General features: G+C 45.7%; 1 protein-coding gene across 6 annotated transcripts in view; it reads right to left on the bottom strand.

The window, feature by feature from the left end:
* The window catches only part of Tex26 (testis expressed 26), a 34,374-nt gene extending 15,719 nt beyond the window's left edge, over positions 1 to 18,655 (bottom strand). Inside the window, exons 1-4 of one of the 6 annotated variants that reach the window (XM_040751404.1) lie at positions 18,496 to 18,599; positions 11,741 to 11,910; positions 11,202 to 11,286; positions 4,120 to 4,285 (exon numbers count right to left, since the gene is read on the bottom strand). In XM_040751404.1, the coding sequence (XP_040607338.1) occupies positions 4,120 to 4,285; positions 11,202 to 11,251 (216 nt within the window). In that variant the 5' untranslated portion in view covers positions 11,252 to 11,286; positions 11,741 to 11,910; positions 18,496 to 18,599. Of the gene's footprint in view, positions 1 to 4,119; positions 4,286 to 11,201; positions 11,287 to 11,740; positions 11,911 to 18,495 lie in introns of all 6 variants that reach the window. The other 5 variants (XM_040751405.1, XM_040751401.1, XM_040751400.1 and 2 more) reach the window with 5 other exon arrangements.
* Between the last annotated feature and the right edge of the window lie 8,533 nt (positions 18,656 to 27,188).

Below are 27,188 nucleotides of genomic sequence, written 5' to 3'. Positions count from 1 at the left end.
ACTTCATGGAGTCGAGAATACACATGAATGTCTGTGTGTCCTTATTCTTTGGAACCCCTCAACCGGCAACCATACTGCAGCTGCCTACACAGAGAGCATGGTGAGAGGACCCAGAAGTTACAAACCATAACACAAGTGCCAACTTGGCTGCTTTTCTTGCTGTGACAAATGCCTGGCAAAAGCAACTTGAGGAAGGATGGAATTGTGTAGGTCATGGTTTGAAGGTTATAATTCATTGTGGTGGCGAATGCAAGGTAGCAAGATAAGGATGGTGGTGTTGCATTCTTAATTGGGAAGAAGAGGCAGATAAATGCCCAAGCTCAGCTTCCTCCCCGCCCCACCCTCTTTTGTTCAGTATTGGACCAGAACCACCAGGGATGGCAACACTCATATTCAGGGTGTGTCTCTTTGTTAAAGCTCTCTGCAAACTCCGAGACACACGGGGTGGGATGTCTCTGATGCAGCTCTAAAGCCAGTCAAGGTAACAATGGAGATTCAACCATCACAGATAACATTTGTGTGCTTGCTTTGGCCTTTGACAATGACAACAGAAGGCTATCAACTTCATGTGTTGAGAGTAGAACTCTCGCATGGACCACATGCATGTTAGTTCTGGTCTTGGTGACACATTTGTAAAGAGCAGAGATAGTGTCTGGTGTCCCTTTGAGCGTCTTAGGGAAAAGCCTTCCTCCCTATAGAGCTGCAGCACCGCGGCTCCTCTTCACCACAATGAGAGCCCGGGACTGTAGATGCTCAAGTTGCCTCTCTGTCTCTCCTCCCATCTTCCTCTCTCTTGACTGCTTGTTACAGTTAATCTTCATCGTCAGCTTGATTGAACTGTAAACCAGTGAAGAGACTGAAGAGCAGCTTTCTACATGTCCATGAGGACAGTTCCAGAGAGAATTACTGAGGGGTAAGACCCAATCTGTAGGTGATAGTACCATCCCATGGGCACCCACTCCTTCTCTCCTGATGTTCTGCTCAAATACAGCCAGGAAACATGGGCTGCACCATGAAAGGCTGAGCCAAACAAGTTACCCTTCTTTCCTGCCTGCTGCTTCCTAACAGTAACACAGAAGTGTTTCCCAGCTCCCTCAGAAAATGGCACCGACAGCCAGAGAGCTCCGAGGTCTGCCAAGAGCCGCACCTGCACTCACAGCTGATGTGGTGGGAAATGGCTACGGTGGAAGAACTTCGAGGTGTTTCCAGCAGGGTCCAAGGCCAGCACACTCCAACAGTTCTCACTTCTATCTTGAAACTTCAGTTTCTCCCTTCCTGCTGGGTGGTTGCCACCGTCCAAAAGAAGCCTGCATCGCTTCTCCTGTCTTACAAAGAAAGCCCTGTCTCCATTTCCCTTTCTCTACTAACTAGGAAAGTGCTTTTCAGAATCGCATCAAAATTCTGAGAGATAGTTGTGTGTGCCTATGCTTTGCAGTACCCCTTCGCTCCTCTGTGATTTATCTGCTGCAGAGAACAATTACAAACGTAAAGTCTGTGTTGAAGATGCCACGGGCTGTGCAGGTTTCCTGTCTGGATTTTGGTGATTGCATACTCACTGTGTTATTTAGCAACTGTCTATCCCCGGGACATACACTGAAGGCAGAGTCCTCAGAATAGACTGTCAGTGATGTTTGGGCAAGACAGAATGAGCCACATGATATATGTTGGTTTTCTCTGTGTAATGGTAGCGGCTGTTGAGACTCGGTGATTAATAGTGCCCACAGCCTGGTGCTAACACTCATTGGTTGAAAGCACAAAGGGCAGTCTGACACACCAGTTCTCACTGGCTGAAAGCACAGGAATCTGACACACTAGCTCATGTTGACTAAAAACACTCAGAGTACCATGAAAACACCTATTAATGGTCTTTAATAGGGAGCTGGAGAAGTGGCTCAGCAGTTAAGAGCACTGGCTGCTCATCCAGAGGACCCAGGTTCAATTCCCAGCACCCACATGGCAGCTTACAAACATCTGAAACTCCAGTTCCCAGGGATCTAATACCTTCTTCTGGGTTCCACGGGCACCAGACACACCATGGTGCACAGATGTACACACAGGCAAAATGCCTATACACCCAACAAATATTTGAAGTCTTTAGTCGTGCAATAGATACAGGGAAATCTTATGCCTATGTATACGTATACATTTTCAATAAATATAACATATTATTTTAATTGTTTAAGAGTTATTTATTTTTTCTAGGTAGAGTGGCACACATCTTAATCCCAGCAGTACTCAGCAGGCAGAGTCAGGCAGTCTCTGAGTTCAAGGCCAGCCTGGCCTATAAAATGAGTTCCAGGACATCCAGGGCTACACAGAGAAACTGTTTCAAGGGGGGTGACCCTAGTGAGGAGAGACTTACTTATTTTTATTTCCTGTGTATGAGTGTTTGCCAGTATGTGTATATGTACACATCTGGTGCTTCAGAGGCCAGAGAACGTGTCGGGTCTCCAGGAACTGGAATCATGAATGATTGTGAGCTGCCATGTGGGTTCTGGAACTGAGTCTGGACCCTCTGCAGTAGCATCAAGCGCTCTTTAATGGCTGAGCCAATGGAAGCCAAGAGAAGACGGATGAAATGTGTCATGGTGTATGTCCTTCTGATTCTCAAGTCTACATCTCCAACTCATCTACCAGCTGGACAGACTTCCACCCAGTGTGTCATCCCATCTCTCCCTGTCTTTCACCACCGCACCGAATCCTTCCAGCACAGTCTGCAGCATCAGCATCACAGGCACAAGTCATAAATGTGGATGTTGTCTTCCTCTCTTCTCTCTCAGTCATCACCATCATCCACTCTACCACCGTGTCATCTAAAGGATGCCTCTAGATGGTTCCAGCCCAGGTGGCAGTCTGGATAATGAAACCCTTTACAACAGAGCCTTTTGTGATGGGAGAACAGATGGTGCCAAGAAAACACACGGGGAGGATCAGTTATCTTTGTCCACTGGGGAAGGGAAGAGATAGCTCTTTGGGTTGAGCTTTGAAGAAATGGAGGGGAGGCTCCCCTTGGACAGGAGAGGGAATTCTAAGGAGAAGGAAGTGATAAAAGGCAGAAAGGACTGAGTGCCCAAAACATGATCATAGCCACAAGTACTCTCGTGCATACCTGTTCATACAATACTACGCACAATAACCGAAAGTCAGGACCATCCCAAAGACAGATCACTGGACAAACAGAAGAAAAAACATAACATACACATGCAGTGTTGCTCAGTTGTTGAAAGTACTGATGCTGCTATATCATGGGGAACCCCAGAAGGTGGTACTACATTGAAGAAATCAAACACAAAAATCACACTACATGATCTCTCATAAAATATCCAGAATAAGTAATCCATAGGGTTCAAAAGTGGATGGGGAGGGGCTGGAGAGAGGGCCTGTGGTTAAAAGCACTTGCTGATCCTGCAGAGAACCTGGGTTTAATTCCCAGCCCACACAAGCAGACTCACACCCATCTGTAACTCCACTTACCAGGACATCTGGTGTTCTCTTCTGACCTCTGCAGGTACCAGGCATGGACATGGTACACATACATGAAGGCAAAACATGCACATAATATAAATTAATCTTTTTTTAAGGGCATATCGGTGGGTTCCAGGGTAAAGGAACAGGGAATGGAGAGTGGTTGTTTAATGGGCATGGTGTATCCTTCAGGAATAAAAAGAAAAAAAACCTTTACAAGCTTGCCATTGTAGTGCACACAACAGGGATGTAGTAAACACGGCTGATTGTTCCCATTGTAGTGGCTAATTTTGTGTTACATGAGCATCATTTCAGTTTTTTGTTTTGTTTTGTTTTTCCAGACAGGGTTTCTCTGTAGCTTTGGAGCCTGCACCAGAATTCACTCTGTAGAACAAGTTGGCCTCCAACTCACAGAGATCCCCTGCCTCTGCCTACCGAGTGCTGGGATTAAAGATTTGCACCACCATCACCTGGTTTATTTCAGTTTTTAAAATCTCCAAACTCTAGGGATTAGAAAAAGTGGAAAGAAAGACGATAAAGGCAGTGCAAGGAGGAGCATGACTGTGGCCACCGCAGACAGACGGACTGTCTTTGCAAGGCTCTTACAGACTGAAGACACTGTTAAATCCAACAGATGAGTAGCTGGTGTCTTACTTGACCAAGATGAGCCTTATGTGACCTTAGTCCTCTTGAAGTCCCACTTTTTATCTTATCTTCTTTAGGATATGTCTTCCAACAATACTCCTCATTATAATTTGTCTGGTTCAGAATAGGATCGCTAAGAGAGTAGGTAAAACCTAATCTTCTGACGCTCTTTGGACTGCAAAAACAAGAAGTAGAGATTAGAGTAAGGGGCTATCTTGGTGTCCTCTCCAGTTACGGTGACAAAATCCTCTGACAAAAACCCAGGGGAAGAAGGGCCTCTTCTTCCCTACAGTTCAAGAGCACAGGTCAAGGTGGCAGGGCTTGAAGCAGCCAACCACATAGCAACCAGCAGTCAGAAATCAGACCGCAAGGGATGCTCAGCTCCCTTCCTCCACAAACACAGTCCAGGATCTCAGCCAGGGAATGAAGCCACCCACAGTGGGCGAACCTTCCCACCTCAATCAGGCATTCCCCTAAGCCTGTTTCCCAGGTGATGCTAGGTTTTATCACCATGACAACATTAATCATTGAAGAGACTAAGTACCACATTCTCCAATGATATGAATGTCAAATTATTATATGTATTTTATAGTTGTTTTTAAAGATTTGCTGGCTTAAGTCTTGCCAGATATTACTTGATTTTCAGATTCCCTTAATAAAATCAATTCTCTAAAAGGGTAAGGCACATGAATTGGGATATTGTTACCTTTCAAACATTTCTATTAAGTTTTTTATATGTATGAGTGTTTTGCCTGCCTGTATATGCACATATGGCACCTGAGACCAGCAGGGGGCACTAGATCCCCTAGAACCTGAGTTACAGATGGTTGTGAGCCACCATATGGGTACTGGGAACTGGAGCCAGGTGCTCTGGAAGAGCAGCCAGTGCTATAACCACTGAGCCATCTCTCCAGCCCTGGATATTCTTCTCCAGTGTGCAAGTCCCCAGTGAAATGTGTGTTGCCAACACTGTAACTCACAGCTAAAAAGAGATCACCAAATAGTATCAGATATTACCACTAAATGGTGCCATCTCCTGGTATCACCCCCACATGATATTATCATGAGATATTACTGCCAGATACCATGTGCTCCTAGACATTTATACCAATACCAATTAAGTATTATTTTTTCAGAATACAGAATAAAAATCAACTGAATTTTTTAGATTATGGAATTACAGGAAATGCATGAAAGGGAGAGGAAGGCAGGCATTGGGACAACCCTGATCAGAGAGCTTTCAAGAAAGTCTGCCTGTCACTCAGGCTCCACGATTGCCTAGGTGCTCCTATAGAGTGAAGGACGTCACTGGGGCCTGAGTACCACACACCCAGTCGAACGCTGCAGATTCCCACACAGGGGCAGCCTGGCTGAATGAAGTCTGGATCCCTGTCTCCTAACAGCTACAAAATGTTCATTGGGCTTCAGGGGAGGCTTCTAAATGACAGAAGAGCATGCAGGATACTTTAAATAGGTCTCCCCCTCACATTTTAAAAGATAAGCATTTTTGTTTTTCAGTTTTTAAAAAATCCCTGGGAAATGTCATTAGCTGGGAAGGAAGACGAGACTGACACAGGAACTGCACAGGCCGCTGCTGACGGCTTTAAATATAACGAGGCTTTTCTGGGCCATCATACTTCTCAAGATTACTGCGTGAAACTTCTTCATAAGAATCATGTGCTATGTGACGTTTTTCAGGGTTTGTGCTCATCACTCGGCATGGTATTTTAACCTTATTTTTAATCCAACCATAGTTTGAAATATTCACTGCAATGCAATGTAGTCAACCCTTTTGTGTTACAAATCATTGAAGTTTCTAATACAGAGACAGACAGGCAGGCAGGCAGGCAGGCAGGCAGGCAGGCAGGCAGGCAGCCTGGCCTCAAACCAACCGTCTTTCTGAGTCTCCTCAGTGTTGGGATGCCAGGTATGAGTCATTTTGCCTGGCTAGCTGACTTTTAAGTGTAGCTGTTATTTATTCTCAGAAGTTTAGCATGGTGTTCTATATAATAACATTCTTAACTAGGGAATATCACCTATTTGTTTGTTTTGAGACAGGTCCCATTATGTAGCCCTGACCAGCCTGGAACAATGTAGACCAGGCTGGCCTTAAAGGTGTGAGACACCATGTCCAGCCCGCGTTGTTTTCCCTAATACTCCCCCGTTTATGGAAAGCTTACATGTCTTGTTTCTTTATTTTCATGGTTTGACTATATAGTTAATCACATAAGACATATATTGTTTTATATTTTCCTTGTCTACTTTTAATAATCTTCCCTAAAAATGTATTCCATAATTTATGTTTCAATATTCTTCTTAATATTCCTTAAAATATATATTAACATTTATGTGAATAGTAAGTGTAGATAGATTTCATCTTGACAGGAAATAATGTAGTTTTGCATCTTTAGCAATAAAAGTGATTTTACCAAGCACACAGAGATGCCATAAACTGTACAAGATAAAATTTTGGTTCCAATATTTAGACAAAAATGTATTTAAAGTCTGTGACAGTTGAAAGCCTCTCTAAAAACTTCTACCAGGGGTTGGAGTGGTCAGAGCACTGGGCTCAGTGGTCAGCACACTGGCTGCTCTTGCAGAGGACCTGGGTTCAGTTCCCAGCAACAATGTGGCACTCACAACCTTCTGTAACAGCCCCAGCGGATCCAAAGCCCTTTTCTGGCCTCCTCAAGCATCAGGCAAGCATGTGGTACACAGACATATATGCAGGTAAAACATCCATACACATAGAATAAATTTAGGAAAATTTTAAATCTGCCTAACATTTGTTGAAATTCCTGTTTCTGTTTTCCAAATCTGTCCTGAGTTAGATTAAGATTTTAAAAGTTACATCAGAGTGGAAGAAAAATAGGCATAATTCAGCCGCTGTTTGATTCGGTGGAACTGCTTATTTCTCAGACTTTGAAAATGGGGATTAACTCAGTAAATGCATGACAGACCTTGTCATTTGCTTTCAATAAAATGGGATGGGTTCTCCACCAAGCCATCAACATATCAGCGGCTAACCATCTCCTTGTGACTTCTGGCATCTAAACAACACCCTGACACTGGATCTCTCTCTCTGTTACAATATGCTCATTTATAGATGGACACTTTCCTGGGCACTAGAAAGAGGCTGGAGCCAGGTGCCCTACCACCCTAAAAACAACACTGGCAGCTGAATGCATAAACTCATTTATCTCACTAACATGTAGTTCCTCTAAAATGAATTTTAATTTATTAATTATTAACTTCATATATGCCATATAAATCATTTCATAAATAATATATTTATTATTGGCTTCATATATATTGCTTTATACAATTATGTGCTTAAAAGAACTGTGATAACTCAATAATACTTACAACTTATTTTCAATTTATATATTCAGTTACAAAGAAGTATAATAGGGTGATCAATACATTGCTTTCACAACCTACATGTCCTTCTGCTGGAGAACGGATAATGAAAATGTGGTACATGTACACTAGGGACTACTATATAGCTGTTAAGAAAAATGAAACAATGAACTTTGCAGGTACATGAGTGGACCTAGAAAGATCACATTGGGTGAAGTAACTGACCCCAAGACAAACATTGCCTGCTCTCTCTCTCTCTCTCTCTCTCTCTCTCTCTCTCTCTCTCTCTCTCTGTGGTTTCTAACTCCAAATCTTCATATACAAATGTATGCCTCACTTCTCACCAGAGAAACATCTGCAACAGTCAGAGACCATTACAGAAAACTGTAGCTTACCAAAATGCAGAGAGCAAGTGGCTGTGTGATGCCCCACCCCAGCTGATGCATCTTCAACACAACCCTGCGCCTAAGGCTCACGGATAACTGGCAGAGGGAGCGGAAAGATTGTGAGGGCCAGAGGAACAGCGAGTTTGCTGTGACTTTGTGTCTCCCAGAAACATCAGTGAAGCTACAGTCACAAAGTCTCACCAGCGTGGCTGCCTAAGCAAGAACTGAACATGGGTGACACCAACAGACATGCTAACATGGAAAAGAAATCTTACAGGGCCTCAGCCCTACACAAAGAACTACAGACAGCGAAGGATCACTGAGGATGGGAGAAATAGTCTTCCCCTAGAGAAGAGGACACCAATTAGTTATCCAGTGGCAAGTGATCAGCTGTGAAATCATATACATACAAGCAACATTATATGGACTAAGCAGGTTGTATTTTATAATTAGAAAAATATATGTATATACACATACATATATAAAACAACAATTAAATAAATAGGGGCCCATGAGTTTGAGAGAGATCAAGGGCATTACATGGAAAGGGTTGGGGGCAGGAAAGAAAGAGGCGAAACAATTTAGTTATATTTTAATTCCATAAAAAAGAAATAAACATGTCACAACAGGGGGAGCGTTTGTGGATGGAGTACAGCACTTAAGAAGGAAAAAGATAACCGTTGAGAGGTGAAGAACAAAGGATGTATTGGAGGCTAAACTGAGCTGTTTAGCTAGTTCCAGGCCGGCCTGAGCTACGTTGTAAGACTGTTTCAAAAGCCAAGGGATGAAAGGAGACATGGTTCAGCAGTAAAAAGTGCTTGCTATCCTGTTAAAGACCTGGGTTTTGTTCCCTGTACCCACATGGAAGGCAGCTCACAACTGTCTAACTGCAGTTCCACAGGATCTAATGCCCTCTTCTGGCCTCTATGGGTACTGCATGCATGTGGTATGTACATACATACATACATACATACATACATACATACATACATACATAGGCAAAAACTCATGCATTGTAGTTTTTAAATAAAAAAATGATAAATGAATAAGCATGAGAGCTGGGGTTGTAGTTCAGATGTAGATTTGTTTGCTAGCATGTGTACGACTCTGGGTTTTATGCCCAGCAGCAACAACAACAGCAAAGGCATGAAATAAATTATCAAAAAAGAGATGACTTTTTGGCCAGGCTGTGGTAGCACATGCTTTTAATCCCAGCATTGGGGAGGCTGAACCAGGTGAATCTCTGTGAGTTTGAGGCCAACTCGGTCTACAGAGTGAGTGCCAGAACAGGCTCCAATGCTACATAGAGAAACCCTGTCTCAAAAGAAAAAAAAAAAAAAGAAAACAACAACAAACAAAAAGGACATTTTTCAAGAGTCATCATATGCAGCTGTGGCCAAGACAATGAACTAGGAAAGGACCCCAATTAATATTAATGTGCTAGGGCACTTGAAGTTCCCACTGAGGATGATTAAAAGCTTATTTTAAAATATCAATATTTAGATTGGGCTTAAAGTACCAACCTTCACAGTTATGAAAACTTTAAAAATATGTGAATTTGAAAATCGACGAATACCTCTGGTTTTGGCTTTCATCCCAAATGCTCCCTCTTTGGACAACTGTCAGAGCCTGTAGACCTGGCATCCTCCTTGGGAGAGGACAGTGGTAACTGCCCCAGCTCAGTAGGACATCTAGCAACTCAGACCTACAGCCTTGGAGCTGCTGCAGTCTACCAAACATTTTATGAGTAACTTCTTTGGACTAATTGCTCTGTCAGTGTCTTGAGAGCTCAGAAGACACTCCCTCTGTCTGTGGACAAGGATCATCGTACCCTTTGTACCAACAGGTAAACTGAGGCACAAGTGGTGTGATGCAGATATAACAAGGACTATACAGAAGTTTGCTCATAATCCGCCTGGCGTCTCAGGATCAACTCTAAAGAACAAAGATTCTCATTTACAGAGTGAGCACATGCCATGAGACTCTCCCTGCTGGTCTCATATCCATCAATCATGCAATGAAAGACAGGACTCCCTGCTCATTCACTGTGGGGGTTTGAACGAGAAGTGCCCATAAGCTCAGGTGTTTGGACACTCGGTGGCAGTTTGGGGAGGTCATGGACTCCTTATGTGGATCATGCTTGCTGGAGGAGTACATTTCTGTTGGTAGGTGGCCTCATAGCTTAGCCCACTTCCAGACTGCTCTCTCTGCTTTGTGGTTGAAGATGTGGTCTCTCAGTTTCCTGCTTCATCTGGCTGCTGTCACACCTCCCTAACAATCTGGAACCATAAGCCTAAATAAACTCACTTCAATCATAGCAACAGAAAAGTAACTGATACATTCCCCCCACCACTGAGCTCAGAAGTGGCCAAAAAGCCCACAGCCCTCAGCTCACATGAGTCTAGAGGAGAAGCTACAAGCTCCCACTACAGTCACTGGAAGAATGAAGTACAGAGGACAGCCGTCCGAGCTTCCAGGACAGGATGGGTGATGATGGTGATACATATCCTTCCATGCACATATCTGTCCACTCAACAGTCACTGCTTATAGTCTATGGGAGGTACTCAAGTCATGTATAATGTCTATTAGCACAGGTCTACAGCAACCCACACTGCTCAGTAACACTGGGAGGAATGTGGGGAGGACTTTTCTGATTTCCTTATATGAAGTCTGGAAAGGTAGGTTCTCAAGATACTTGGAAGACCACAGAGTGGACAGTGGACCCTAAGATACTAGTGTCTCCAGTTGCTGTTGAAGGAACTAGACCCTCACGCTTCTTTGGCAGCCATGTCCTCTGACTCAGCAAAATGTGCTGAGCTTCCTGACCTTGTCCGTCCTCCCAGTCCCTATGAGGTCAGATGCCCTCCATGTGGCAAGGAACCAATCAGAAGTTAGCTGGCAGACTCAGGACTGCTTTATGGTAACAATGGCATAACAGTGATGTGCAGAGCATAGCAACCGCCCTGGGAGGGCCTATAGGCTATAGCAACCAGTTAACCAATCAACACAGGACAGGTCACCCAAGCCCTGAAGCACACCAATCCTGAGACTGTTGCATACTTCTAGACACTCCCCTTACACACCCCAATAAATTCCCTGCCTCGCAGCCCCTTGGGGTCCTTCTCACGCCATCTGCTGTGATGAGTGGGCAAAGGGCCGAAGCGAAGATAGTTAGCTCTTTAATAATAAAAGACTCTTTGCTTTTGCATTGGAACAGGTCTCTTGGTGGTTTGGGGGTTCAGAATTTGGCCATAGCACTATTTCTACTTGTTTTGGATTATGATTAATAAAAGACAAAGTCAAATTGCAATGGGTCTCTCGACGTGACACAAGCAGACACCTACCGTATTAGATTGGCCACTGCTCCTGTTTTAGGTGTGAATGCTGTCCTCATTGTGGTAGCATAGGAATCCCAGTTGGTGTCACCTGCTAAAAGGACACCAGGGTGATTTGAAGTGTAGCAAAGCAGAATATCCTGACCATATGTTGTTTCCGTGATTAAAATAAGATCGTAAATGAAAAATCTGTGCAGTAATTTCATCTTAGGGTCCAGTGAACCATAAGGGTCAATTAACGGTCTCAATAGGAAAGGGGAGGTGGACTTCACCATTGGGTTTATGCCAACATTGAAACAGGCCCATTCATAGATGCTATTTTTTGTATTTATGTGTACACATGTGTGAATGTGTGTCCCATGAGCTAGTGACTGAAGAGTCCAGAAGAGGGCATCAGATGATTCTGAGCTGCCAGATGTGGAACTGAACTCGGGTCCTCTGCAAGAGCTGTCAATGCTCTTAACTACTGAGCCCGCTCCTCTGTCCCACATACATGCTATTTTTAACAGCTCTAAGGCTTTTGTTCAAAAAGTTGATTTGAGTTCTACCTTCAGGTGGCTCCTATTACATTTTAGTGGCCAGCTTGCATCATGTTAGGGAAATACGTCACACGCTGAAATCCTGGATGCCCCTCCTTGATCTCCATCTCCTGTCCACTGTCACTCTCCTCCACAGTCTTCCTCCCTGCCAGCCCCGTCCTCCCTGTTTTATTCTACAGCTGTATGAGGCAGAACAAAAAGAAAAGAGGGAGCAGGGGTTTTCGCCTGCAGAGAACAGGCAGGATTTTCCACAGATACTTCAAACAAGGATGGTAAAGACAACTAACGCACAGGGCCAGAAGTTTACCATGTTAGAACCCCTCGCCCACCCCTAGATATACACACAAAACCACCTTAAACAACGTAAAAAACCACCTTATAGTTTCAAACCACGCCAGAAATTCTTGATGCAAGAAACAAGCTTGCTTATGTATCTTTAATTAATTTTAGATTTTATTTAAATTTTAAGCTTTGCTTAATTGTTAAACTTTGTTGTAAATTATACCCTTGAAATTCTGTAACTCGGAAACTCACAGAAATGTACGTATGAGCTCACTGGAAAGACGGTGGAGCCGGGTGTTCCCTGGGGAAGCCCATAGCCAAACTTGGATATGTCTCATTCTTTCTCTAAGTATCTTTCTTTCTCTTAACGTTGGTGCTTAAGGTCCATGTTAGAAATGTCTAATAAATTCCAACTCTTCTTCGTACGCTTGCTCACAGAAACTCTTTCTGCAACGAAGCCCCTAGGATTCACCTTGAAGGTAACTCCGTGGGTGCTGTAGATAGCAGCACAGAGCTGTGTCTCTGCCTCCCCTGACATGCACACACGGCCATGTAATTGTATGCTGACTTATATATACACATGCAAGCATAGACATAATGGATGTGGTGGTCTGAATCAGAGCGCCCCCATAGGCTCATATATCTGAATGCGTAGTCACCAGTTGGTGGTGTTTGAGGATTAGGAGGTGTGGCCTTGTTGGAGGAGGTGTGTCAATGGCTGATGGACTTTGAGGTTTTAAAAACCCACGCCAGGCCCAGTGTCTTCCTCTCTTCTCTCTCCCCACTCTGCTCTCTCTGTGCCTCATGTTTTAAGCTCTCAGCTACCACTCCCAGCACCAGGCCTGTCCACCTGCTGTCATTGTTCTCTGACATGATGGTCATGGACTCTAACCCTCTGGAATGGCATCAACCCCCCCAAATTAAATGCTTTCTTTAATAAATCACCCTGGTCATGGTGTTTTGCCACAGTAATAGAAAAGTAACTAAGACAGTGGGATTCGGCTCTCGCCATTTTGATCTGCAAAAGTGAATTCATGTTAAAGGAATCTTTTTCATATATCAGCCACTAGCAGTGTCTTACACTGACTTTCCTGGAACATAATAACTCACCTTTATCAATAACTGTAAAATTCTGGAGCATGGATGTTACTGAAACTATCAGTGCATGTACGATCCACAGGGAAGTTAATTTACATGGTTAAATCCTGGGATTGAGGACTAAGAATAAAACCCAGTGAAAAGAACTGCAAAAACCAGACAACTAGTAAAGGAGAAACCCAGCACGTGGTGTCCTGAAAGGCAAAGGAAGTACCTTGAGATGACAGAGGAAACAATACCAAATGACTACAGAAGGATGCTGAGGTCTGCCATTGGGCATCAGCAATAGCAGAGTTTATCTATCCAGGTCCCTGTGTCAACAGACCAGCTCCTTCCATCATTAGACCAGCTCCCTACATCACCAGACCAGATCCCTGTGTCAACAGACCAGCTCCCTACATCATCAGACCAGCTCCCTACATCAACAGACCAGCTCCCTACATCACCAGACCAGCTCCCTACATCACCAGACCAGCTCCTTCCATCACCAGACCAGCTCCCTACATCATCAGACCAGCTCCCTACATCACCAGACCAGCTCCCTACATCACCAGACCAGCTCCCTACATAAACAGACCAGCTCCCTACATCATCAGACCAGCTCCCTACATCATCAGACCAGCTCCCTACATCACCAGACCAGCTCCCTACATCATCAGACCAGCTCCCTACATCACCAGACCAGCTCCCTACGTCATCAGACCAGCTCCCTTCATCATCAGACCAAATCCCTGTGTCAACAGACCAGCTCCATAAATCAACAGACCATCTCCCTACATCACCAGACCAGCTCCCTACATCATCAGACCAGCTCCCTACATCACCAGACCAGCTCCCTACATCATCAGACCAGCTCACTAAACAACAAAGTGCCACAAAATTTGTTAAGCATACAAAGTCTCCCTTATCTGCACTTTCAATTAAGGGTATTTTAGTCAATCACGACTCAAAACTACCAAAGGGAAAATTCTAGAAATTAAATTTTAAGTTTAAAATCGCATGCCATTTTGAGTTCAGTGATAAAAATTTCATGCCATCCAGCTCCCTCCAGCTGGGGCTGTGTACCACTGTACTGTCCATAACATCCACACTGCATACACTGCCTGGCCCTTCCTTGTAGTTCCCAGTGGCTTGTAGGTGGGGCCAGTACCAAATATGATCTCAGAGTATAGTACCTTCAGATGTGTTCAGTGTAAAGTCAAAATTCTGTCATCTGACTCTCTCTCTCTCTCTCTCTCTCTCTCTCTCTCTCTCTCTCTCTCTCTCTCTGTGTGTGTGTGTGTGTGTGTGTGTGTGTGTGTGTGAGTATGAGTGCTTGTGCACACCCATTCATGTAAAGGCAAGTTTGCTCTAATCAGACCCAGACATGCCTTGAGAACCCTGCTCCACATGGTACCTTCCAGTCCATCACATAGACACATGTCCTCTTCAGGGGTCTTTCCTCTGCTGAGGACAGCTGAGAAGTGGCAGCTGGCAGTGTGGATAACTGAGTGCCTGGCTCTAGAATACTCTGGGGACAGGAACATCGTGCCTGACTGCCCCTAGGCCAAGAAGGTCTCCTTCCCATGCAATTAAGCATAGACCATAACTTCTGTCTGTACTCTAATCCCAAGGCCCTTGGATGCCCATCTACTTTCCAACATATCTCCGTTTGGTGTTGAATGCTCTTCTTATTGTAATCCTTTTTGTCAGTTTTGTATGTATGTGCTTTGACCTCCATTGACAACTTTCCTGAAAATGGTGTTATCGGAGTTAAGCCTCTACATTACATGAGAATCCATGATCCATAATGACAGCATCCTCAAACTGTTTCTGGTGAAATGCTTTTACCTCACTGGTTTCTTTTGCATTCTCAGTGGTCAGTGGTATCCCCCAAGGCTTTCTCTGTGGTCCCAAACCCATCTCTCCTGTGGTTCTGTTGTTGTCCTGGTCAGTTCTTTCTTCTCTGGGTCTAGTTCTTCGGATTCCCTGCCATGAGTCAGCACCATGCTCAGCACTGGGATGGGATACAGAGCCCTTCAGGGGCTTGGGAAAGCACATGGTCCTATGGAGATGAGCTGAGTCCCAGGAGCACAGTTTCAGCAGTGGGCTGACATCCTGTGCACTCCTGGCACCCTGAGAAGGATGCTGTTCTTTTGCCCAGATGTGGGGGAGGGTCAAGGGCAGATCCAGAGGGATTTTATCAAAAGAGGGGCATGTGAGCTGTGGTTTAGTTTGAAGGGATCTGACAGGGAAACAGGTGTGAAGTAAAGCATTTCTCAGAAGTGAATATGGAGCTAGAGTCTGGAGTGCCGCAAACAGCCCATTGTGAGTGAAGCTGTTTCTCCAGAGAAGCAGTCCAGCTGCTGAGACCTCCTTTAACTGCCTGCCTCATCAAGCCTTATGCTGGTAACCATGGTGACTTACCCGGTGTGTTCATGGTCGTGTTAATCAGGATGTGGTGGCATAGGCCTTGCATAGCAGCCTTCAGGAGGCAGAGGCAGCCTTATCTCTTGAGTCTGAAACCATCCTGATCTATATATAGAGTTCCAGGCTAGCCAAGGCTACTCAACGAGACCCTGTCTCCAAATATATGTATGTATATTACATTATATAATATATATAATTAAATAGTAACTAATGTGTGTATTGTGCTAACCTGTACAAGGTTTTCTGTGCATATTATTTTGTTTTCACAACAACTTGATAGATGATGCAGGTATGTTGTGGGATAGCATTTTTTATACACTGTGAAGACGTTCGTCTGCCAAGGCACCTTCTGATTGGTTTAATAAAGAACTGAATAGCCAATAGCTAGGCAGGAGGAGATAGGTGGAACTTCTAGGCAGGGATAAGAACTCTGGGAAGAAGCCAAGCTTTCATAATTAATAAGAAGTCCCTATGTCCTTATTTGGGAGCTGGCAGTCCAAAGAAAGTTTGACTATAAACAACATCTAATTATTTTTAACAGTTGATTCTTTTGTTACTTTTATGTGTATGTGGGTGGCTGTGTGAGTTTGTGTGCACCAGGTACCTGCAGGAGCCCACAGAGGCCAGAAGAGCCTGTTGAATCCCCTGCAACTAGAGCTGTAGATAGTTGTGAGCCATCACGTGGGTGCTGAGAACCAAACCCAGGTCCTCTTCAAGAGCATACAGTGCTCTTAACTGCTGAGCCATTTCTCCAGCCCTGAATCTGACAATTCTCATTCTAGATGTTTTGATGACCAAATGCACTAATTAATAAGTACTTATCAGCTGGAGAGATGACTCAGCGGTTAAGAGCGCTGGTTGCTCTTCCAGAGGTCCTGAGCTCAATTCTCAGCAACCACATGGCGACTCACAACCATCTATAATGAGATCTGGTACCCTTTTCTGGCTTGCAGGCATACATGCAGACAGAACACTGTACACATAATAAGTAAACATATAAATAAAGTAGAATTTTTAAAAAGTACTTATCATGTGTTGGATAAGGCCCCAAAAGGCATGTCCATGTCTGAAATCCTGGAACTTGGAAATTGACTACATTCAGACAAGGAGATCCTTAAGCATGAAATCACGGATCTAAAAATGGGAAAATCACCCCGATTGTCTTTGGGGACCTCAAATGCCATATATCCCTGTGACAAACAGTAAGACTTCAGAAGCAGAGACTGAATGACATGTCCCTGGTTATGCGTGCTCACAGAACCAGGGGTGGTAGTGCATGCCTGTATTCCCAGCACTTCCGAGGCAGGCAAGGGAGGATCATGAGTTCAAGGTCAGGCTGGACTAACTAGTTAGTGAGATTCTTAAAAAACAAAACAAAACAAGAAAACAGCTACTGACAGCCAGCAGGAAGGAGGGAATGTTGGTTCCTGGCCTGGAGATTCCAGAGGCACAAGGCCTCAACATCTAGAATCTAGATCTAGATCCAGCCAGCGGGCTTATACATTGATGTCATTTTAAGCCTCCAGTCTGTGGTTTCTTATAACACCCATGAGCAAAAGCATACAGTGCCCCAGAATTGCTCACTCAGTGAGCATAACAACAGGCATCAGTCTTTGAGGAGGATGACTTTATTAGTAATGGAAGATGCGGTTGGTGAGTGGTTGGGACAGACTAAAGGGGCCTGGTCAAGGTGACTCAGGAGAAGAAAGTAGGGGCTGAATCGAAGAGATGTGTAATCAAACTAAGATATCAAGGAAATTAGGCCACCTTCTCTTAACAGCCTGGGCCCTTATCATTACACTCTCAGTGTGTCTGGAAGGTTCCAAGGAGACCAGGGACATGATTTTGCCCATACTGAGGTAGAAGCCCTTCTGGGACACCCATGAAACCGCCTTGTCAACAGTTGGGTCGTTGGGTCTGCACATTTGGAGCTGGGGACAAAGAGTGGAGTCCCTGGCGTTTGTGCAGCACCGGAAGTGCTGTGGAGTATGATCACCCAGGTAAGTGGGGAAATGCTAATCCCACCTATTCCAAACAAGGAGGGTGACTCCTGGCGGTGGAGCAACCCTAACATAATGCTTAGAAAGGGAAATTAAGGAATTCCCTTGGGAATCCTGGGAGCTTTTCCCTCCTCCATCTCTGGACCTCGTTATCCCATAGAAACTAAGAACATTTAACGTTTTTGAGCTGATTTTTTTTTCACTTTCCATTCTTAGTTCAGAGAGTTCGACTGGAATGTAAACACACTCTTCATTGTTCTCTTAGAAGCACAATTCTAAAGAACCCGCATGGCCCTGCAACCTGCCATTATTGCTAGAAGGGATGCAGGAGCTGACGATGCAGTCAGTAATCATGCTACTGGTGTCACAGCCAGGGAGGTTGTCTTTCCGAGAACGCAAAACGCTGAGCTGGTAAACCCTGCTGCTTCTGCAAGCAAGAACCACAGAGCAAAGCTCTCCATCTGTCACCTGGCAGAGCGCCTTTGAAACAGGCCCAGCTAGCTCGCAGGCAGCGTCTGCAGAGGAAGCTGCCCCGGCCCGCTGACCCCGCCCCTCCCTCCTCCCGCCCCTCCCTCCCACCCCACCCGCTTCTGGCCAACTGTATTTGCGGTTTGCCAGCTGGGTTCCTTCTCTCCCTCCCAACCTTCCCCGGTTCTGTTCACTTGTCTTCTTCCCTGTTATCCTTGGAAGGACACTAACTGTAACCTCATCCTTCATCGTGCCCCTACAGAGTTATCCCTGAAGTGTTTAAAGGACACCCCAGAGTTTGGGGCACGGCAGGGAGGGTAAAGGGTCCTACAGGAGCGAGGTCATGGGCTCCCCGTCATTCGGACTCACTTGTGCCTCCTCTATGATAGAAGCAGCGCCACTAGAGATGGATGCTCTTGGGCAGAAAGTACCCTACTTCAGACACCCCCCCCCCACTGCACACACGGCACGCCCCTCCCCGCAGACCCGCAGAGTGCGCAGTCTTACTTGACTGGAACTTGGGGTCACATTGAGTGGGGCACGGAGACTTGTCCTTAAACTGGGCCATCTTGTCCCAAAAAGCCGTCTCTTGCCCTGACAAGGCAGAAATACTCCACTCCGCGTCCCACCTCCTTAGCTGTGCCTTTGTGATGCGTCGCTATGGAGACACCGGTAAGCCTTCTCTTCAGCTGAGTCTCCGCCCCTAGGGCCCAAGGGATGGGTGCTTCCAGCGGGTCCCTGGCTTTTACAGACTTACCCTATCAATACTTTCCAAGCCATTGTTTTGTGTATTGGCAAACGGGAGCAAAGTGAAGAAGAGTAGCGTCAGACCTGGTGCACATGTTTGATCCCAGAACTCAGGAGGCTAAGGCAAGAAGGAGGCCAGACACAAAAAGAGACACCTTGTCTCAAAATAGTAATTAAGTACCCCAAGTATCAAAAACCCCAGAGCAGACTACCAGACTCCCATTGTGTCCATTCATAATTTTCAGTTTAAGCAAATAAAATGTAGACAAGGTGGGCCAGGAAACACTGGGCACCGGCTAATAATGAAGAAAGGCTTATTTCACCTTGAGGGGTTTTTTTTGGGGGGGGGATCCAAGTCCAAAGGTGCATCCAGGCATGGTAGCATAGTCCTGCTCTCCTAGCTCTTGGGAGGTATAGGCAGCAGGACCAAGAGTTCAAAATCATTCTCTACTACATATTGTGTCCAAGAGCAGCCTGGGTTACAGAGACCCTGTTTGTAAAAAATATAAAAACATCCAAACTGCATTCCTGGTACCAATCATATGATGTAGTGAGGGTCAATCTGTTACTGTAAGCTGGCCTACACACCTACTCGCCCCCCCCATGAGTCTGTCTTTATTTTTTTCCCTTTTGTGACCACTTTGTGGCTGAGAAATTTTTATGCAAGCCAGGTATATAAAACAGATATGCAGGTCAAATGTTTATTGATAACCACAAGAAACTTTATTTTAAAACAATTCATTGCTGTGCATATAATTTTACCATCTATGTAAGATGAAAGCAAATGTTCATTCTAATGAGATGGGTGTGCTTGCTTGTTCTCCATAAAGAATGGCATCTGGGCTGAATATTAGATGCCGTGGGGTTATCTTCAGCACTCTCGGAGTCCAACAGTACTTTGCTTTTTATAATTACCAATACTGGGAGCCCGTTTTACACAAATACCTAGTATAAAGTGGCAGAAGTGTGCTTAGGTCCATTTTAAAAATGCAAGTTCTGAGCCGGGCGGTGGTGGCGCACGCCTTTAATCCCAGCACTCGGGAGGCAGAGGCAGGCGGATCTTTGTGCGTTCGAGGCCAGGCTGGACCGATAGCCTCCGAAACAATACAGAGAAACCCTGTCTCGTAAAAACCAAAAAAAAAAAAAAAAAAAAAAAAAAAAATGCAAGTTCTGCCCCAACCCCAGGCGAAAACTCATTTAACAAATATTTATGAAACTCAAGTCAGCAAATCAAATAGCAATTTTTTTTTAAAAAAAGGGAGCAGTTCTGATTGAGGCTTAGAGGAGAATAGTAAAACTTTCCTCAGTGGTCTGAGTGGGGACATGGACAGCATTTGCAGAGAAAGTCCATCACAGCATTCTTCCCAGATATTACAGAACTGTCTCCATCATCTAGCTGGATCCCATAAGCCCTGACTCCCTGTTTATCTCCATGTAATAACCTAGTCTCCTTGCTCAGCTATATACAGTAACCATACTTTTCTGTTCAATAAGCACACTGAGCTTTCAGGCTGCTGAGGTTATGTGTTTGATTTTGAGTTAACATTTAGCATTGCACACACCGGAAACTTTCGTGTGGTCAAATATTTTTGCTTGTTTTCAGCTCCCTCATTCACTTAGGGGATCCCTCACAACTAAGGAAACTGTGGGTTAGTCACTGGGTGAAGTAGGTATTTTTTATTCATATTCTTGGCAACTGCCTGGTTGTTGGCCACATAGGAGGTGCTTAGTAATTACTGAGTAGCTCCAGAAAATAAGACAGCTACCATTCACTCTTGGGAAGAGGGCACAGGAAACTTGGTTAGAAGATGATTGGGAGTCTGGCCTTCCACCCCAGCACTCAGAGAGCAGGGACTGGTGGAGTTCTGAGAATTTGAGACTAACCTAGTCTACATAATGAGTTCAAGCCCAGCCAGGGTTGGATAATGAGATCCTGTTTTTAAAAAAGGAAATAAAAATAACAATTTACAACTCTTATTTACCCTAAAAAGGATTATTCTAACATTAGCTCTTAGAGGAAATTCAGGCCTCACAAAGTGAAGTTTATCAAGTAACGTTGATTAGGCATCAAATATCACAAACTTGTCTGCAAGTAACATTTTAATGATTTATTTTTATCATTTAAGTGTGTGTGTGTGTGTGTGTGTGTGTGTGTGTGTGTGTGTGTGTGTGTGTCACATGTGGGCAGGTACCTGAGGAAGTCAAAAGGAGGCATTAGATCCCTTTGAGCTGGAGTTATAGACAACTATGAACTACCGGATGTAGGTCTTGGGGTCCAGATGTGGATTCTGGGAATTGGACTCGGGTCCTCTGCAAGAGCCACAAGCCATCATCTTTGAAATAAAGAGCTAATCCAGAATTATCTGGTGGCAGAGCCTCAGGCACACAGTGTAGGGAATGTACCACATTCTCATGCAATGAACAGCAGAAGACGTTAGGAGGCCCAGACTTCTGTCAATGTTATTTAAAAAGGAATGAGTCTAAATTAGGGTTTAGTAGTGGCATCTAAATTAAGAAAGTGACACTCAATAACAGATTAGCTGTCTGGAAATGGTAGGGCTAATTAGCATAGCATAATTTAAGATAAATATATTTTTAAAGCAGAGCAATGAACATATAGAATTTTTAAAGTGAGCTCTTATTAATATCTTAGATTTGTCTCATCTCAGGCAAGATAGAATGAGGGGTATGCACTAAATGCAAATCCAGAAGACATCTTTGCCACTTTCCCTCTGGGGGCCCTCGGGGTAAACCAGATGCCTCTGTGGGCTCCAGTTCCCTGTCTGTAAACACTGGGCTTACAAAGTCGATAACCGTGGCAACAGTTTATCAGTGTTAACCCACACAAGAGAAGGCATTTCTCTCTTTCCTCATTTCTACACTATGTCTCCATGTTTATTGTAGTTTCTCATCTCTAATCAACATACATATTTCGGTATGGGTCTATGTCACTGTGAGTGGCATGGCCATGTTCCTGACTTCGAATTTTGTTTGCCCAAGGCAAGCCTGTAAATGATTGAGCCAATGTCTGTTTGGTTTCTTTGGTTGCACGTTTTCCACTCTTCTTTCTCCTCTAAGGGACACTGCTTGTGTACTGAATATAAGCTGTGTAATGACATTGAAAGCGGCACCCTAGCGGTGACAGGATGTTCAAAGAGAAGATTCCCACATCTCAAGGATGCATAGAGCCAGCCCCGTAAAAGGGTGGGATAACACCTGGGGGGAAAAATGGAGTCCAGAGACGCTGAAGAATTTACTGGTGTGTGAAGAGCAAAGCGGGAGAGTGTAGGCACGGAGCTGCAGCAACAGGCCTGAGGGGTAGCCCTGCAAGGCCAGCAGAGGAGCCACAGATCACCTGAGTGTGGCAGGGAACCATTGAACGGTTTGTACGGTGGAGTGAAGGCACCAAGCCAGAACCTTAAACCCTGACCTTTTTTTCTAGAAGGAGAACTCAGAACTGTCACCCAGGAAGCAACAGCTGGGTCACTAATATGCCTAGATGGTTTTGCGTAGAACAACTGAGACTTGAATTCAGTGGGTTAAAAGTTAATTGGTTGTCAAAGTCCATGTGACTGCCCTGGGTCTGACCAGCCCTCTTGAACCATGTTGGTGCCCAAGAGACATACTGCAGCCGGAGCCATACAGATCTGAGTGGCACCTACTACTACCCAATGCCACGGTGACGCCAGGACCAGAGTTGCAGCTGGTGGTCATGTCTGGGTCCACGGCCCCACTGCAGCCAGGGTCTGTGTTAACATCGAGTACCATACTGATTCCACTGATCTGGTCTGCCATCTGGGGTGGTGTTGGTGTCCAGGGGTCATGCTGCCACTGGGGCCATGTCGATATGGGTGGCCTTTGCCGCCATCTGGGGCCATGGTGACAACCAGAGCTGGGCTGCTGCCTAAGACCATGTCTGGGTCCATGAACCTACTGCAGTCGAGGTCTGTGCTGAAGTCCGTGACCCATGTTGCCACCAAAGGCCACATGGAGCCTAGGGTCTAGGCTGCAACGTGTGGCCTTGTTGGTGACAGGGACAGGAGGGGTGTGTGCAGCTGCTAGAGTCGTCCTGATCTTCGTGGCTAGGGCTTCCACCTGGAGCCAGTATGTCCACCAAGCTGAGCTGCTGCCTGGGGCCACCGTGTCTGGGTACGGGGTCCAGCTGCTGCTAGGGCCCACACGGAGGTCCAGAATCTGGACCGCAGCCTGTGACCTTGTTAGAGTCTGGAGGCCATGGTGCAGCAGGGGTCATACAGATTTGGGTGGCCTGTATTGCCACCTGGGGCCATGGTGTCATCTGGGCCCAGGCTGTTGCTGAGGACCATGCCTGGATCCGTGGCTCTTCTACAGCCTGGGTCTGTGTTGATGCCTGAGGGTCCCGTTATCTTAAGGTCATGCAGATGCCTGAGGTCTGGGGCCATGTTGGTTTCCAAGGGCCACACTACTGCTGCAGCAGGTGACCGACCTGAGTAGCCCACACTGCCATCTGGGGTAATGGTGACATCCATACCCAGCTGCTACTGTGGGCCATGTCTGGGTCCATGGTCCCACCATGGCTGTGCTGAAGTATTACCACTAAAGGTCACACAGAAGCGGGGGTTGGTGCCACAACCTGAAGCCTTGTTGGTGTTTTGGGGGACCATGCTGCAACCAGAACCATCTGTACCTGAGTGGCCAGTGCTTCTAACCATAGCCATGATGTTGTCTGGGCCCAAGTTGCTGTCAAGGACCAATATCTGGGTCCATGGTCCAGCTGCAGTTGGGGTCTTTGAGCTGTGTCATCTGAGAGGGCCATAGGAATCATGCATGATGAAATCAGAGGGTGATGCTGAGCCGGGCCCACCCTTCGCTGGCCCTGAGAAACCTGGGCCTGCCTCTCACAGGCCACCACAGCAAAAGAGCTGGCTCTGACCGTCACAGGAGAGCTGGTCCTGCACCTGAGAGAGATGGCCCCGCCCCTTACCACATGGCCCCGCCCCTTACCACAGGTGAGGGAGAACTGACACTGAATGTAAGGAGGTAAGGGAGCTAGCTCTGCTCCCTCACCTGAGGCGAGTGGCCCCAGTGGCCAGGGCTGACCAGCTCAGCTACCACCCAGGCCCACAGCGGGCCTTGGGTTGACCTACCCTAATATGTACCCCATCTAGAAACTGCTGGAGCTCATGAAGGGCCTGGTCCTGTGGAACAATACCCGCAGAATCTCTGTGACTCGGGGAGACCACGGGAAATCCCAGAGGAGTTCCAGAGGACCCAGTGATGATGGTGTACCGGAAACCAGAGGCCTTGAACCACATTGCAAGGCACATTTGCTAGTGAAGCTGACTGGACAAAAGGGTATACTAGGTGACACACCATGGCTCCCAATGCCACCAGGACAAATGAAGAGGCATGGGAGAGGCGGGAAAGAAGAAACAAAGAGGGTTTTTCGGGGGGGTTGTTTGCTTGTTCTGTTTTGGTTTGGTTTTTAATTTTTCTTTTGTGGAGGTGCTGTAGGGATGGGAGGGAAAATGGGGGACCAGGAGATGAGTGGAATTGGGGTGCATGATGTGAGACTCCCAAAGAATCAAGAAGTTAAATTTTAAAACAAGGTAATCAGTTGTTTCCAATGAACATCGCTGTAAGAAATCTCTCTCTGCACACACCACGTGAAGTGGAAATCAATGGGTGGTGTGAGTGAGCAGAGCAATCATGGCTGTCAAGTTGTAAATCTCCAGTGGGGAGGGAGGGAGGGGGTTAGAGGGGCATCAGTGTGCACCCGGCTCTAAATTACTTCATACCATATGAAGCATTCCGCCTGTGCTTCCCCCATTTTGCCATCAGCATTTAGCATCGCTGAAGGTACCAGTGCTGAGGCAGAATGAGTGTGCACCTCATTCTGGCTATGAACCCCAGGCCCTGTGCAGCATCCCCTAGGGGGCACTGACGAATGACTTACTCCTAAAAGTGCAGGCTACAATCTTACCAAGTACAGTGGGGACATAGACCTATTAAAACCATGTCAGAAAAACCGGGCCAAAGAGCTCATCAAAGAGACCAGGCCAACAAGCATAAAATGCTCTCACCTGAGCCGCATGTAAAGATGGATGCCTAATGTTAGATGACAACGGCCCCACTGACCTGTCATCTCACCACCCAGGGCATCATGAACAGCAGACTCCTGATTGTCCTCGTGGCTTCAGCTCATCACTGGTCCCCACTGCCCCACCGGCCACTGAAATTAGCGGTTCATCTCTCTGCTCATCCAGTGGCCTTGAGGTTCAGCTGGACTCCGTGACCTGTGGCTCTACTGTGCCCGCCTCCACACACCTCTAGCTAGGTTCATTAGTATCTATCATCTGCAGCGGCTTTCTCGCCACTTGTACTGGCCCTGCCTCTGCTTCCAGTAAGATCTCTCTGAAGTCTGTGGCCTCTTTTATACCGTTCTCTAACCTGAATATACATGCATTCTCTCTCTCTCTCTCTCTCTCTCTCTCTCTCTCTCTCTCTCTCTCTCTCTCTCTCTCTCTCTCTCTCTCTGTCTGTCTGTCTCTCTGTCTCTGTCTCTCTGTCTCTGTCTCTCTGTCTCTGTCTCTCTGTCTCTCTGTCTGTCTCTCTGTCTGTGTCTCTGTCTCTCTCTCTCTGTCTCTCTGTCTCTCTCTCTCTCACACACACACACACACACACACACACTGACAAGCACCTGACCCACACTAGAAGTCTGAGGATCAACAGCCTGCACAGGTTTTGAGTTCACTTCCTCACTAGGAGGGAGAGAAGAAGAGAGTTGATGGGATGATTCAAAGAGCCAAGTACTGAAGGGTGAAGACCCCTCCGGTGGCTGCTCCCAAAAGCCAGTCCACAGTCACGCCCAGCCACTCTAAGTACAAAGATATCATCTCAGCGACTGTTCCTACTGTTGCGATGAAACCCCTGACAAATGTGATTGAAGGAAGCAAGGGTTTATTTTGGCAGGCTGTCCATCATGGCAGGGAAGTCATGAGACAGCTAGCTGTTGGGTATGTTTGCATCTGAAGTCAGAGGCTGAGAGTGATGAATGTCATGGCTTAGCTAACTTCTCTTTCTGTGGAGTGCAAGGTCCCAGACCATGGGGAATGGGGTGTGGGGCTTCCTACCTTAATGAACTGAATCTAGATAAACTTACCCGAGCAAGCCGAGATGTGCTATGAGGCTGACAACAATCTCTATGAGGCTGCCAATTGATATTAACCATGACAGAAACTGAGTTTCTCTGCCTTTTTTCTTTGATTTGGGCAAGACACTACTACTACATAGTTGTGTGTTGTTTGCATCAAGGAATGTGTGAAAAATACAGTGTGTTCTTTCTAGCTGATTGGTGAACTCCTAAAGCATTATCTCAATTTGTGGATTCATTCTGTGTTAGGATTCTAGAAACGAATGAGCCAGAAACTCACTCTCTCTCTCTCTCTCTCTCTCTCTCTCTCTCTCTCTCTCTCTCTCTCTCTCTCTCTCTCTCTCTCTCTCTGTGTGTGTGTGTGTGTGTATCTGTCTCTCTCTCTCACACACTTCCCCATGCTCTCTCTCTGTGTTCCTCTCCTTCTCTGTGTCTCCCTCCTCTTTCTCTCCCTCTCCCTCTTTCTCTCTCTCCTTTCTCTTTGTCATCTCTTCCTCTCTCTCTCCTTGGGTATTTTCTTGTTTTGAGTCAAGTCTTCAGATATCCCAGGTTAGCCTTGAACTTGCTATGTAGCTATGAACTCCTGACCTTTCTACTTCTTCCCTGAGGCTGTTTAGATCTCAGTGTCATGAAGGCTATGGCAGCTAAGGAGTCCTAGAATAATCACTGTCCTCAGATAGAATTTTCCAGAAAACAGCCATGGAAGGAGAAGGAGAGGGAGCTGGAGAGGAAATTACCAGAAGGGCAGGGTAGAGGTGTGTGACTGATTGAAACACATTATAGACATGTGTGGAATTATCATAAAACACACTGTTATGTATAATGAACATATGCTAATAAAATGCAAAAAGAGATGACTCTGAGGATCAAGTTTCAACATGAGCCTTGGTGGGAACAGGCCATAGAGCCATCCTACTGGTTTTCACTAGTTTTACATGCTAGTTGTTCACATGTGTGCCCAGCTTGAGGCCTCCTTCAGCCAGGAGGAGCTATCACCAAGTTATAGATTTGCCAACCTTACTTCCTTGAAATAGTTGCCAATAAAATAAACTATTGCTGTACAGTTTTGGAGAGGCAGCTAATAAAACTCTGTTGGGTGAATCATTGAGTGACTTCAAAGTCAACCAAGAAATCTTAATGATGAAATTAATGTCCCAGATCTCCAGTCCCTTCCTGGGGGTGCTACTGGCTATTTTCTCAATTCAGTTTCAAAAGAAAATTGTCAATCTTATGAATAGAGTTTTTATTTCCTTGGGGAAGAGTTTAATTCTTGCTATGCATCAACGGTTTATTTCCACTGGTGGAGAGCTGGCTCGAATTC

Source organism: Mesocricetus auratus, unplaced genomic scaffold, assembly GCF_017639785.1.
Source record: "Mesocricetus auratus isolate SY011 unplaced genomic scaffold, BCM_Maur_2.0 Super-Scaffold_100008, whole genome shotgun sequence".
NCBI lineage: Eukaryota > Metazoa > Chordata > Mammalia > Rodentia > Cricetidae > Mesocricetus > Mesocricetus auratus.
The sequence above is the reverse complement of the archived record's forward strand: the minus strand, read 5'-3'. Positions and strand labels throughout refer to the sequence as shown.